This window comes from Narcine bancroftii, chromosome 2 (assembly GCF_036971445.1).
Source record: "Narcine bancroftii isolate sNarBan1 chromosome 2, sNarBan1.hap1, whole genome shotgun sequence".
NCBI lineage: Eukaryota > Metazoa > Chordata > Chondrichthyes > Torpediniformes > Narcinidae > Narcine > Narcine bancroftii.
This window is the reverse complement of record NC_091470.1, coordinates 187,162,548-187,176,745: the sequence shown is the minus strand read 5'-3', so window position 1 is coordinate 187,176,745 and position 14,198 is coordinate 187,162,548. Positions and strand designations below refer to the sequence as shown.

Below are 14,198 nucleotides of genomic sequence, written 5' to 3'. Positions count from 1 at the left end.
CCTCCCTCCCTCCTCCTCCTCCCCTCTCCTCCTCCCCCCCTCCCTCCCCCTCCCATGTCACGCCTGCATTGGCGGAACTTCTCCCAGGGCCTGGCCTCCTTCCAATGCAACTCAAAACCAGCATTTTGTCAGCATTAATTTTTTAAGTGCACTTTCTGTTGCAACAAGCTCCCTGTCGACTAGCAGGTACCAGCTTCCCCAACTGCCCGCTGGCTACTGACCCTTTTCCACAATTCTTGCAGCAGTAGCCTCTGAAAAGTGACTTGCATTTTTCTGATTGCACAGCGAGTGTCCATTCAGCCCTATGCATTCCTGCTAGCTGGAGCTATTTCAGATTTATTGACATCACTTGCAACCCCGAGATTATTTTCCTGTGGGCGCAGCAGAATTTCCACTAACCGGTAGTGCAAAAAATAAACTGTACACTGCGTAAACAAATAAACAAATGTTAACAAACTGTGCAATACAGAGAGGAAAAAAATATTAATGTGCATAAGTCAGATTCCTAAATGAGTCCCTGATCGAATTTGTCATTGAGGAGTCTGATGGTGGAGGGGGAGCTGCTATTTCAGAACCTGGTGGTGAGAGTCTTGTGGCCCCGACACCTCTTTCCTGATGGCAGCAGTGAGAACAGAGCGTGTGCTGGGTGGTGAGGGTCTTTGACGATCGCTGCTGCTCTCCGATGGCAGCGTTCCCTGTAGATATTCTCACTCGTGGGGAAGGGTTTGCCCGTGATGTCCTGGGGCTGTGTCGACTACCCTTTGAAGAGGTTTATGCTCAGGGGTATTGGTGCCCCCACACCAGACCGTGATGCAGCCAGTCAGCACACTTTCCACTGTGCCTCTGTAGAAATTTGCCAGGGTTTGTGGTGTCGTACTGAATCTCCCCAAACTCCTGAGGAAGTAGAGGCGCTGATGTGCTTTCTTCACGATGCCGTTGGTGTGTTGGGTCTAGGAAAGATCCTCCGAGATCCCAAGAACTTTAAATGTGCTCACCTTCTCCACCTCTGATTTCACCCACCCCGCCCCCCTCAATGATCACTGAATTATAAACCTCTGTGTTTCCTTTCCTGCAGTCAACAATCACTTCCTTAGTTTTGGTGACATTGAGTGAAAGGTTGTTGTTGGTGGACCATTCAACCATGTTTTCGATCTCCATCCTGTCGGCTGACTCATCCCCTTCCTTTATACAACCCACTACTGTGGTATTGTCGGCAAATGCGTAGAAGGTGTTAATTGTTGTACCGAGCTCTACAGTTGTAGGTGTAAAGTGAGGAGAGCAGGGGACAAAGAATGCTGCCCTGTAGGGAAACGGTACTGAAGGAGATGGTAGAGGAGAAGTTCTTGCCAATCTTCACTGATCATGGTCTGGAGCTGATCCAGTGACACAGAGTCCTGGGTCTTTGAGTTTGCTGATCAGTTTTGAAGGGATGATGGTGTTAAATGCCAAACTGCAGTCAATAAAGAGCACCCAGAATTGGAGGAGTCCCGTGATGGAGTAGTGGCCGGACGGTGAACTCCAGCCCTCTCCAGAAAAGTCAGAAAAAAAACAAAGCAAAACACAAAGGCACAGAAATAAAAATCAAAGTAAAGTGAATATAAAGGTGGAAAGAAGATGGCGACGAAAAAAGAAAAGTCGAAACCAACGGTAAGAAGAGAGGAAGAGAAGACAACGGAAGATGAAGGAAAAGGCCTTACCTGTTCGAAGAGGCCCGCGGTGGAGAGAGAAACCCGCTCCCTCAGGTCGGTAGAATATGGACTACAAAAATGGCTCGCTGAGACGAGTAAAAGTGCACAACCGCGCATGCAAAAAAACACACCGACGGGAGGGGCGACCAGCTGGGGAGTCGATCTCCACAGCCGACAACGACAGCTGCAGAACACCTGCAGCAAGAGGAGAACATAGAAGACAACGAAAACAAGAAAGAAGAGAAGAAAAGGGCAACAAAGAAACAACAGATGGCCAACCCAGAGGAAGAAGAAGAGGAAGAGGAAGAGTACAGTGAAATAGAAGAAGAAGGGAAAGGCAAGATAAAGGATATACTTTCTCTTATTAAAGAATACATGGAGTCATTTAAAGAATGGCAAGCGCAAGAATTTAATGATTTAAGAAGAAGAATAAACAATACAGAAGAGAAAATGAATAAAATAGATATGACCTTATCAGAAATGGGAAAAAGAATGGACAAGGTGCAAGAACGAGAAGCAGCAGTAGAAATGGAGGTAGAGGACTTAAAAAAAGAAATTAGAGGAATCTAATAAAAAAGTTAAAGAGACACAAGAGCTGTTAGCTCAGAAAATAGATATAATGGAAAATTATAACAGAAGAAATAACATAAAGATAGTGGGCCTTAAGGAAGATGAAGAAGGCAAGAATATGAGAGAGTTTATAAAAGATTGGATCCCTAGGATCCTAGGATGTCCAGAACTACAACAAGAAATGGAAATAGAAAGGGCACATAGAGCATTGGCCTTTAAACCACAATCACTACAAAAGCCAAGATCTGTTTTAGTAAAATTCCTAAGATATACTACAAGAGAAAAGGTACTGGAGAAAACAATGGAAAAAGTAAGAGAGGGCAACAAACCATTGGAGTATAAAGGGCAAAAAATCTTCATTTATCCAGATATAAGTTTTGAACTCCTGAAGAAGAGAAAGGAGTTCAATACAGCAAAGGCGATTTTATGGAAGAAAGGGTATAAATTTATACTAAAGCATCCAGCGGTATTGAAAATATTTATTCCAGGACAACAAAACAGACTATTCTCGGATCCAGAGGAAGCACGAAAATTTGCAGAACAATTACAAAATAGACTGAGAGATGAAGACGTGTAACGAGAGTACAAAAGACTGCGAACTAAAAAGACATAAGTTTTGAACTCCTGAAGAGGAGGAAGGAGTTCAAAACATCGAAAACAATCTTATGGAAAAAAACTATTCTCAGATCCAGAGGAAGCAAGGAAATTTGTAGAACAACTACAAAACAAACAGAGAGATGAAGACATGTAATTAGAGTAAAAATGACCACGATTTATATCTATGTGGGTAAAGAGGTATATGTGTATATATGTATAATGTGCATACATGAATGTATCCGTATTTAGAGGAAAATATAGATAGTACAGACAAGAATTAATAAGGGAAGGAAAAGGAATAGAGGGAATAAGGAGGGAACTAAAAGAGTGACCTTTGTCACATATGAAAAGTGAAATCTTTTCTGGGGGGGGGGCTGGGTGGGGGGGTGTTACGGTCACTGCAAAATCAGCTGACGCTTGCGAGTGAATTCGCAGATCCAAATGGAGAGGGGAGATGTGGTTGTCCGACAAGGGATAAAGGACAACTCAGGAGGGGAAGGGGGGATTGGGGCTAAAGAAGTTTTAAATAGGAGAATAAGGAAAATGTTTGATGTTTTAGGAATGTTGTCTTATAAAGGATTCAAAACAAGAAAACAGAAATGGATAAGAAGGAAAGGTAATGATGGAGAAACAGAAAGGGAAGATAAACAAAGTATAAAATGGCTACGTTGAACTATATGACTTTAAATATTAATGGAATACAGAACCAAATTAAAAGGAAGAAACTGCTAAATTTACTGAAAAAAGAAAAAATTGATATAGCATTTGTGCAAGAAACACATTTAACTGAATTGGAGCATAAGAAATTAAAGAGAGATTGGGTAGGACACGTAACAGCAGCATCGTATAATTCAAAAGCAAGAGGAGTAGCTATATTAATTAGTAAAAATGTGCCATTTAAAATAGAAGAGGAAATAATAGATCCAGCAGGGAGATATGTAATGATAAAATGTCAGATATATTCGGAGTTTTGGAATCTACTCAATGTATATTCACCTAACGAAGAAGATCAAAAGTTTATGCAAGATATCTTTTTGAAGATAGCAGATACGCAAGGGAACATATTAATAGGAATTTGGATTAACCTGAATTTGGATTCAAATATGGACAAAAGTGGGAAAAAAATTAACAGAAAGAACAAAGTAACCAAATTTATAATTAAATCGATGGAAGAAATGCAACTTTTGGATATATGGAGGAAACAACACCCAAAGGAAAAGGAATATTCATATTACTCGGCTAGACATAAAACATACTCAAGAATAGACCTATTTTTGTTATCAGCCCGTATGCAAGATAGAGTAAGAAAAACAGAATATAAAGCTAGAATACTATCGGACCATTCACCCTTAATATTGACAGTAAAGTTAGAGGACATCCCTCCAAGAATGTATAGATGGAGATTAAACCCCATGTTTCTTAAAAGGCAGGATTTTAGAGAATTTATTGAAAAACAAATTAAAACGTATTTTGAAATAAATACGGAATCAGTGGAAGATAAGTTTATACTATGGGATGCAATGAAAGCATTCATTAGAGGGCAAATAATAAGTTATGTAACCAAGATGAAGAAGGACTATAATCAGGAAACAGAGCAGTTGCAAAGGGAAATAGTAAATATAGAAAAAGAATTAGTAATGAAGGAAGATATCACTAAAAAAAGAGAATTGGCAGATAAAAAAAAAATATGAAACACTGCAAACATATAAGGTGGAGAAGAACATAATGAAGACAAAACAGAAATATTATGAACTGGGTGGAAAAAACGCACAAAATCCTAGCATGGCAGCTTAAGACAGAACAAGCTAAGAAAATGGTATTGGCATCAAGGAAAAAAGACAAACAAATTACATATAATCCAAAAGAAATTAAGGAAAACTTTAGAGAATTCTATGAACAATTATACCGAACTGAAAACGAAGGGAAAGAAGGGAAAATAGATGATTTCTAACTAAAATTGAATTACCAAAACTACAAATAGAGGAACAAAATAAATTAACAGAGCCATTTGGAATAGTAGAAATACAAGAGATAATAAAAAAATTACCAAATAATAAGACACCAGGAGAGGATGGATTCCCAATAGAATTCTATAAAACATTTAAAGACTTCTTAATTCCGCCCTTCCTGGAAGTAATCAACCAGATTGATAAAACACAAAGCTTACCAGATTCATGTAAAACAGGAATAATTACAGTAATACTAAAGCAAGGGAAAGATCCACTCACACCAGCGTCATATTGACCAATATCTTTACTTAACACAGATTATAAGATAATAGCTAAATTATTATCAAACAGATTAGCAGAGTATGTACCGAAAATGGTAAATCTAGACCAAACTGGATTTATCAAAAAAAGACGCACAACAGACAATATTTGTAAATTTATTAACTTAATTCATGCAGTAGAAGGGAATAAAGCACCAACAGTAGCAGTTGCTTTAGACGCAGAGAAGGCCTTTGACAGAGTAGAATGGAATTATTTATTCAAAGTATTGCAAAAATTCAGTTTACCAGATAAGTATATTAATTGGATTAAAGCATTATATAAGGGACCATTGGCGAAAGTGACAGTAAATGGATATGTATCAAAGCAATTTAACTTAAGCAGGTCAACACGGCAGGGATGCCCACTATCACCTTTATTGTTCGCGTTAGCTATAGAACCACTAGCAGAATTGATAAGAACAGAAAATAATATAAAAGGGATAAAAATAAAAGACAAGGAATATAAAATCAGTTTATTTGCAGATGATGTTATAGTATACTTAACAGAACCAGAACTATCAATAAAAGAATTATATAAGAAATTGAAGGAATATGGAGAAGTGTCGGGTTACAAGATTAACGTAAATAAAAGTGAAGCAATGCCTATGAATAATGCGGATTTCTCAAAATTTAAGAAGGAATCTCCATTCAGATGGAAAATGCAAGCAATAAGATACCTAGGTATACAAATAAATAAAAATCTCGGCCAACTATATAAACTCAATTATTATCCACTAATGAAAAAATTACAGGACGATTTAGAGCATTGGAAAGATTTACCACTAACATTAATAGGAAGGATAAACTGTATTAAAATGAACATTTTTCCAAGGATATTATACCTATTTCAGGCATTGCCAATACACCTGACAGAGAAATTCTTCAAGGAGTTAAAGAAAATAATAAGGATATTTTTATGGAAAGGGGGGAAACCGAGGATAGCACTAGATAAATTTACAGAATGGTATAAACAAGGAGGCTTACAACTGCCAAACTAAAAAATTATTATAGAGCCGCACAATTAAGATACCTATCAGATTTTTATCAAACAAGGGAAAAGCCAGATTGGACTAGATTAGAATTAGATAAAATAGGGGAAAAGATACCTGATCACATATTATATAAATGGGATGAAAAATTGGTACAACATAGAAGTTCTCTAGTATTACATCATCTACTCAATATTTGGAAGAGGATTCATGTAGAAAGAAATAAAACAAATTATCAATTACCAAAACTAATATTGACGCAAAACAAGTTACTCCCTTTTACAATAGATAACCTTTCCTTTAGAGAATGGGAGAAAAAAGGGATTAAAAGAATAGAAAATTGTTTTTCAGGAAATAGACTATTATCCTTTGAACAAATGAAAGGTAAATACAATATAACTCAAGATACAGCACTGGCATATTACCAATTGAGATCCTACTTGAAGGATAAATTAGGAAGCAGTTTGAGTTTGCCAGAGGGAAGTAACTTTGAATATGTGATTACAGATACAATGATAATCAAAAGATTTATAACAAATATGTATATTAAACTGCAAGAAAAGGAGAATGAGGAAACAAATGGTAAAACTAAACAAAAATGGGAACAGGATTTAAATATAAAGATAAAAAAGGAAACATGGGAGAAGTTATGCTCTGGAACGATGAGAAATACAATAAATACGAGGTTACGTATGATACAATATAACTGGTTACACAGGCTATACATTACACCTCAAAAGTTAAATAAATGGGACCTAACAGTATCTGATAGATGTTTTCGATGTAAAAAAGAAATGGGAACAACAATTCATGCAATCTGGACATGTGAAAAAGTAGAAAAATTTTGGGAAGATCTCAATCAGATATTAAATAAAATAACAGAAAACAATATACCAAAGAATCCAGAGATCTTTCTCCTAAGTAACATAAAAACAAAGAATTTGGAATTGATTTGGAGGATGCACAAAAAAGACTTGTTAAGATAGCTCTAGCCGTAGCAAAAAAATGTATTATGTCAACCTGGAAATTGGAAGATAATTTGAAAATACAACAATGGTATATAGAAATGAATAAATGTATTCCATTAGAAAAAATAACATATAGTTTAAGAAATAATATTGAAATATTCGAACAAATATGGGAGCCTTACATGAAACACAATAGCGAAAACCTACCGGGGACAATCACTACCTAAGTTAACGGAAGGAAAAGGAAAGGAAAAGAATGGACTCAGTGGAATTTCTGGTGTATTTTTATTGAATGACAACATTGTCTGACTGGTTTAATGTATCCTAGATTTTGTACCTTAAATGGACGGGAGGGGGGAGGTGGGGAGGGTGGGAGGGGAGGAGGGAGGGGAGGAGAAAATGACATTGTATATGTGTGAAAAGGAAAAAATGTGTATCATGGTTAATGTGATTAATGGTGTGAAAAAAAAAATTAAAAAAAAAAGATAGAGCACCCTGATGTCTGCATCATTGCTGTCCAGGTGTTCTAGGGCTTTGTGAGGAGCCAGTGAGATGACATCCACTGTAGACCAGTTTCTACAATAGATGAACTGGAACAGGTCCATGCCCCCGCTCAGACAGGAGCTGAAAGGCTTTATCACCAGCCTCTCAAAACACTTCATCACTGTTGATGTAAGCGCCAATGGTCGATAGTAGAGAAGCCAGGTTACTGCACTCTTTTTATGCATCAGTACGATTGATGCCTGTTTGAAACATGTGGGTACCATGCCCTGCTGGAATGAGATATTGAAGATATCCATGAATACATCGGTATTGAACACTTACCTGCCTGCTCCCCGTAGTTCCCCTACTATTCAAAAATCAGCCTTAAACCCATGTAATGAGGAAGTCTCCACTGCTTCCTTGGGCAGAGAATTCCTCAGATTCCCCTCTCTCCGGGAAAAGCAGTCCTTCATCGTCCTTGGAAAAGATCCAAAGATTATCTCTCAAACCTCTGAAAAGACACAACATCCCCCTTGCCTGGGAACCCATGGCTCATCAAAAAGGAAAATGGAGCGTTGGTTTGAATTTAGGATCAGGGAGATTCTGCTCCAACCGTACAAGGTCCTGGTGAGGCCACATCTCAAGAACTGCATGCAGTTCTGGCCTCCTGACATGAGGAAGGACGTCCTGGCTTTGGAGGCAGTGCAGAGGGGGTTCACCAGGCTGATCACCAGGGACAAGGGTATGGCCTACGAGTCGCCTGGGATGGTACCCTCTAGAATTTAGAAGGATGAGAGAGGATCTTATAGAAACAGATGAAATTATGAAAGGTATAGATAAGAAAGGGGTAGGTGCATTGTTTCCATTGGTGGGGGAGACCAGAATGAGGGGACATCACCTGAAGATTCAGGGGAGTAGATTTAGGACAGAGATGAGGAGGAACTGCTTTTCCTGGAGGGAGATGAATCTGTAGAATTCACTGCCCATTGAAGCTGTGGAGGTGACCTCAGTAAATACATTTAAGGCAAGATTGGAAAGATTTTTACAAAATCAGGGAATTGAGGGATATGGGTGTGATCGTACAGATTCTATCACCAATGTGTATATGTACAGATGGTAGTGTAGGATGACTGTGATTGGCTGAGAGCATAGCCACACCTACTGACAGGTCTTAAAGGATTGCTCCTCGCCAGACCAGGTCATTCTGGACTGGTCAACCTACTTGTGATATGCTCCAGTCTTTTAGTTAATAAAAGCCTTGGTTTGGATCAACAAGTCTTTCATTCTTTCGACTTGCATTACAATGGGGAAAAGGCAGGCCGGTGGAGATGAGCCCATCATCAGGTCAGCCATGATCTAATTGAATGGCGGAACAGATTCGACGGCCGAATGGCCGACTCCTATTTCTGATGTTTGTTGTCATTTCGGTGGGAGAAGGAGCACCGAGGACGTGATTGAGAGCAGGAGCACACAGAAGCCCCTTCCTCTCAACCAATCCGAGGGGGGGGTGGTTGGAGAAGGTGGTTGAGGCAGGTGCTATTGCGACGTTTAATTGGGCAGTTACAAGGGTAGGACAGGTAGAGAGGAACCCATGCAGGCTGCGGGCTGCTCATGACCGCGGTTAGGGGACCCGCACCAGGCTGGAGACGAGCTCAGCTCTGGCCGAAGGGGTACCAGAGATGTGAGAGGGCGCTGAGGGCGTCCCGATCGCGTCAGAGGTTGGGATCTGGAGCTCAGGGCAGCCGACGATTTGAACTGACAGCCATGCGGCTGCAGAGGCTGCGGGAGCGCTGGAGGAAAATCCACGGGCCCTCAGCAACACTGGGCGGTCTACAGCCATTTTGGCCCACGAGCCCTTGCAGCCCAATAGACCCCTGGTAAGTTTTTGAACACTGGGGGTTGGGGGATCCGGAACATCCGGAGGAAACCCACACAGACGCGAGGAAAGCTTACAAACTCCTTACTGGCAGTGCCAGATTTGAGCCGGATCAGCGTTGCACCACCCGCTACAATAACTGTTGCTTCTCTGATGGTAATTTCTGCCGAGAGCAAATCTTTCTCTGCCTCACGGTAGACCAAACATTGCCTGTTTCATTACAGGGGGCTGAACACAGGCAGGTGGGGCTAGTATGGCTGAAACATCTCAGCTTGGGCCAAAGTGTCAAAAGTAAAGCACGACAGTCTGCAGACACCATGATTGAAGTAAAAACACAATAAAGCAAGTGGACTTAACGTAGCAAAGGTAAATAATACATCACCAACGTTTCGGGCTTGACCCCTTCTCCGAGGTGTGGAAAAATGTCGGCCAGGCGTCCGAACAAAAGATTGGTGGGGAGGTTTAGTCGCTAACCTGATCATCTCTTTCCCCCCCATTCCCTTTCCTGTTTTCCACCCAGCCATCCCTCCTCCCCTTTGATCGCTGCTGTCCCCTCCCTCCTTTCTCTACCCATCACCTCCAGCCTTTGGGACCACACCTCTCCCCCACCCTGCTCTTTTGTTCGGATGCTCACCGACATTTTTCCACCCCTTGATGAAGGGCTCCAGCCTGACACGTCGGTGATGCATCTTTACCTTGGCGATGTAAAGGGCACCGCTTGACCTGCTGTGTTTCTCCAGCCTTGCGTGTTTGCCCCACGCTGTGTGACTCTATCCCCTTCATCTGCTGCCTCCTTCCTCTCTGGGACAGTGTTCAGAGAGTAAGGGAAAGTCGCTTCGTGCCCAAGAAGGAGTCCCGTCGGGGCCCCCCTATTCTCTCGGGTAAAAGACGACACTGCTGTTTTTGAAGACGAGCTGGGCGAGTTCTCCCTGGGGTCCTGGGGACTGATATTTATCACTCCCCTCCTCCCTGCCCGACCAGCGCTCCAGGAACAGGTGACCCAGTTGTCAGCACAGATGGGAACCTGCTCTGCATGAATTGGCCACTATGTTTCTGACCACCTCTTGGGTGGTGCCCTTGATGCAGAGTTAGCTGAAACTCCCTGTTTGGAGAAGACTTAGGAACGAGTCCTTGGGGAGGGAGATTCTCCCGGGATCTCCCCTGCTGACTGTGGCAGGCCTGTCACCATTTAGAAGTGTTTGCACAAAAGGCTGTTTGGCTGCTCGTTTGTCGAATCCCTGTGGTGGGGGGAGGGGGAGGGGGTGCTGGAATAAGGGACTCGATAGCAAATGTTATCCACAGGGTCATGAAGGGCTGAATGGCCTTTTTGACACTTCCCCCTTGAACTTCTGCCAACCTGACATAGGTGGCAATAAAATGTATCAGGTCAATCAACATTTCTGTGGGGGAGGTGAGAGGGGGGTTGAGGATTGTGGCGGCAATAGGCTGAAGTCCGAATCGGATCCGCCTGAGCAGATGGACAGGCTATGTGGTGTCCTTGTGTGAGGGAGAAGCGTTGGGAGTGGAGGTTGCTGGTGGGGGCAGTGAGGGTTGAATTGAGGTTGTGTGTGTGTGTATCAGAGTATGTGTGTATATGTTAGCACATGTGAGAGTGTGTGCATATCAGTGTGTGTTAGAGTCTATGTGTGTAGGTGTGCACGGGTGTGTGTTTATGTGTGTGTCTGTGTGTAAGTGTCAGAGTGTGTGTGTGTATCAGAGAGTGTGTGTGTGTGTGTGTGTGTGTGTGTGTGTGTGTGTGTGTGCGTGCACAATTTTTATTGGCCCCACACAGCTGCTATCCCTGTCTGCGCTAACCTGGGCCCAGCACTTCACCTTGTTGAGTGTCCCAGGCGGATTCCCACTCTCCAGGCAGAGATTCCTGGGATCGCCCCACCATCCTCCGTGATCCTGGTTCCTGGGATCGCCCCTCCATCCTCCATGATCCTGGTTCCTGGGATCGCCTTCTCCATCCTCTGCGTTCCAGCCGCCAGCCCATGCACAGTTAGCCCAACACAGCTACAGCGCCAGAGGCCAGGGGTTCAAATCCTGCACTTTCTGTAAGGACTTGTATGGATTTTCCCTGGGGCGACAGATTTTTCCCCACCCTTCAAGAATGTATTGGGGTTGTAAATAGCGTGGCATGGGCTCATGTGCTGAAAAGGCCTGTTACCATGCTGTGTGTCCACATTTAAATTTTAAAAAAAGAAATAGCTCCTGTTATGAGCCCAAAGGACCCCAAAACCCAGCAGCAATAGACATTCACCAAGTAGTTACTTAAACAAAAGTTGTGTTTAATTATCTTTAAACATGAAAATAGAATCAAACTTTAACTTATCTCTATTAACTTAACTAACCCAACTTAACCCCCTTCTAATTCTAAGCGTACATTTATGTAATGTGTGTGTAAATGTCAGAAAAGTTCTTCAGTTCACAGTTCAATCTCACTTCTCATTCTTCCAAGTTCACTGATTGCAGGCAATTCTTATACTGTGCACAGAATTTAACATGTATAAAGTTCACCAGACTTTGGTGCTTGAAAGATAAATGTTTACTGCTCAAGAAGTTCTTTGTAGGTTTGCAGAGAGAGATTTGTTGTTCCAGGATTTCCACGATTGGCGCACCACCATTAGTCTCCTCAATGTCTTGCTGATGAAAATTGCCCCATCAGGATTCTCCAGATGATAACCTCTTTCTTTCAGGCTAGCACAGAGTTCCTTTCTGTTCCTCTTATTCCAAGAGAAACATCAGACAGATAGCACTTCCAGCCATCCGCCACTCTGGAGCTTCTGTTTCAGTTCCAACCAGCTTCTCCTGCTTGTTTCAGCTGTGACTCTCTCTCCATCTCTCTCACTCTTGCCAAAGCCCCCTCCTTCTCCAGCAAACAATAGAAATCAGTCTTCTGCTCCCATCTATTGTTGTAGGTAAATAAAAACCCAGGAGTGACCTTTGAGTGAGCACTTTGCAGAAAGGTCAGAAGTCTTGTAAAAATGTTCAACACAGACGACCTGCCTCCAGTCCATTCATTTGATGACATCATTTCAATTAGCACGTACTTGTGGAATGTGCATAGCATTCTCCATGGTTTCTGTAAAGTCACTGAATATGAATTCTTCAGTATTTCAAATAAGATCTGTTTTAAAGTGTGTGTATGTAACCTATTCTAATTTTACCAATTTATCTCCCACAAATATTACATCATTTTCTGGTGGCCTGGGGTGACTACCCTGACCTCTGGTCCTGGCCTAACAGCTGGTGGTCACCTGGGAAGGGGTGAAGGGGGTCCTGAGCCCCTCCAAACTCACCCCCAGACCCTAAAGTGACCATGTTCTGACCACTTCTTCTCTCTGCTCACAGGGGCACCCTCCAAGTTTGACCCGAATTTCAATGGCCCCATCAAGAACAGGTAAGGCCTCCCCCTTCAGCGCACTCTGCGGGAGTTGGTTGTCGGAGCTGATGATGAGATGGGTGGGGGGGCTGTTGGGGACATGAGGTAGGATGTGACAGGGTTTGAGTGATGAGTGTGTGGGGGGAAGAGGTGGGTGTTTTGGGGGTGGCAGAGATCTGTGTTGGAGCGGTGAAGTTGGCAGACTCCCTGCCTCCCCATTCCGTCTCTTACCCCATCCCTCCCCCAGCCTCTGCTCCTACTGTGACCTCTGTCCATGGGGTGAGCCAGGTCTACGTTTGTGTGCGTGGGTTAGTGAACCCTCCCCACAGTGGGGAAAGTCTCTGGGTGTACAAGGGTGGGGGTTAGAGAGCTCCATTCCCAGCAATGGGGGGGGGGGGGGTGGGAACCTTGATTGTGATGGGTCGGTTGTGCCATGATCCAGCACAAGGGAGAGAATTCAGTGCGTGGTGGCAGGTTGAAGACCCCTCCCTGTCAGTGGGGAGAGGGTGGTCTGGGTGGTGGGGGTGGGTTTGGAGACCCCCATCAGGGGGAGAGGGTGGTCTGGGTGATGGGGATGGGTTTGGAGACCCCTTGTCAGTGGGGAGAGGGTGGTCTGGGTGATGGGGATGGGTTTGGAGACCCCTTGTCAGTGGGGAGAGGGTGGTGGGGATGTGTTTGAAAACCCTCATAAGTGAGGAGGGTGTTTGGGTGGGCTGGAGACCCCCATCAGTGGGGAGTGTGAGGTGAATCAGAGAGCCCCCTCCCATCAGTAGGAGTGGGCTGTGCTGGGGATCCTTATCTGTGGGTGCTCAGTGCCCCTCTCCCCACCCCGTCCGAGGCGCCCAGGGTCTGGGTTCCCCTGGTAACCACTGCCTCCATTTCTCTGCAGGAGCTGCACTGACATTATCTGCTGCATCATCTTCATGGTCTTCATCCTGGGCTACATGGTGGTGGGCATTGTGGGTAAGAGACCCCCGGCATTGCCCCTCCTCACCTGCTGGGGAGGGCTCCTACTTCAGTCTGGTCATTGACGCACAGACTGTTGGGATGGGGTGGGGGGGGCGGGGTTGGTAGGAATCTCCCCTTTGTGGCAAAACTCACACTAGAACCTTGTTCCCCTTGTCCTCACCTACCACCCCACCAGCATTCACATCCATCATATCACCCTGTGCCTTTTCCGCCACCTTCTACGAGATGAGATCCCACCACCAGACTCTTCATCCCATCCCCTCCCTCTTCCACCTCCCTCCATTAGTCCCTCATCCACTCCTCCCTTTCCCATCAATCACCCCCTTGGTGCCTACCCCTGTGACTGCAGGAGATGCTCCACACCTCCTCCCTCACCATCATTCGGAGACCCAAACAGTCCTTCC

General features: G+C 43.5%; 1 protein-coding gene across 1 annotated transcript in view; it reads left to right on the top strand.

Annotated features, from left to right (window-relative positions):
• The window catches only part of slc44a4 (solute carrier family 44 member 4), an 83,264-nt gene that overhangs the window by 15,366 nt on the left and 53,700 nt on the right, over positions 1 to 14,198 (top strand). The window contains exons 2-3 of the mRNA XM_069919592.1: positions 12,795 to 12,843; positions 13,715 to 13,788. Of these exons, the coding sequence (XP_069775693.1) occupies positions 12,795 to 12,843; positions 13,715 to 13,788 (123 nt within the window). The remainder of the gene's footprint in view (positions 1 to 12,794; positions 12,844 to 13,714; positions 13,789 to 14,198) is intronic.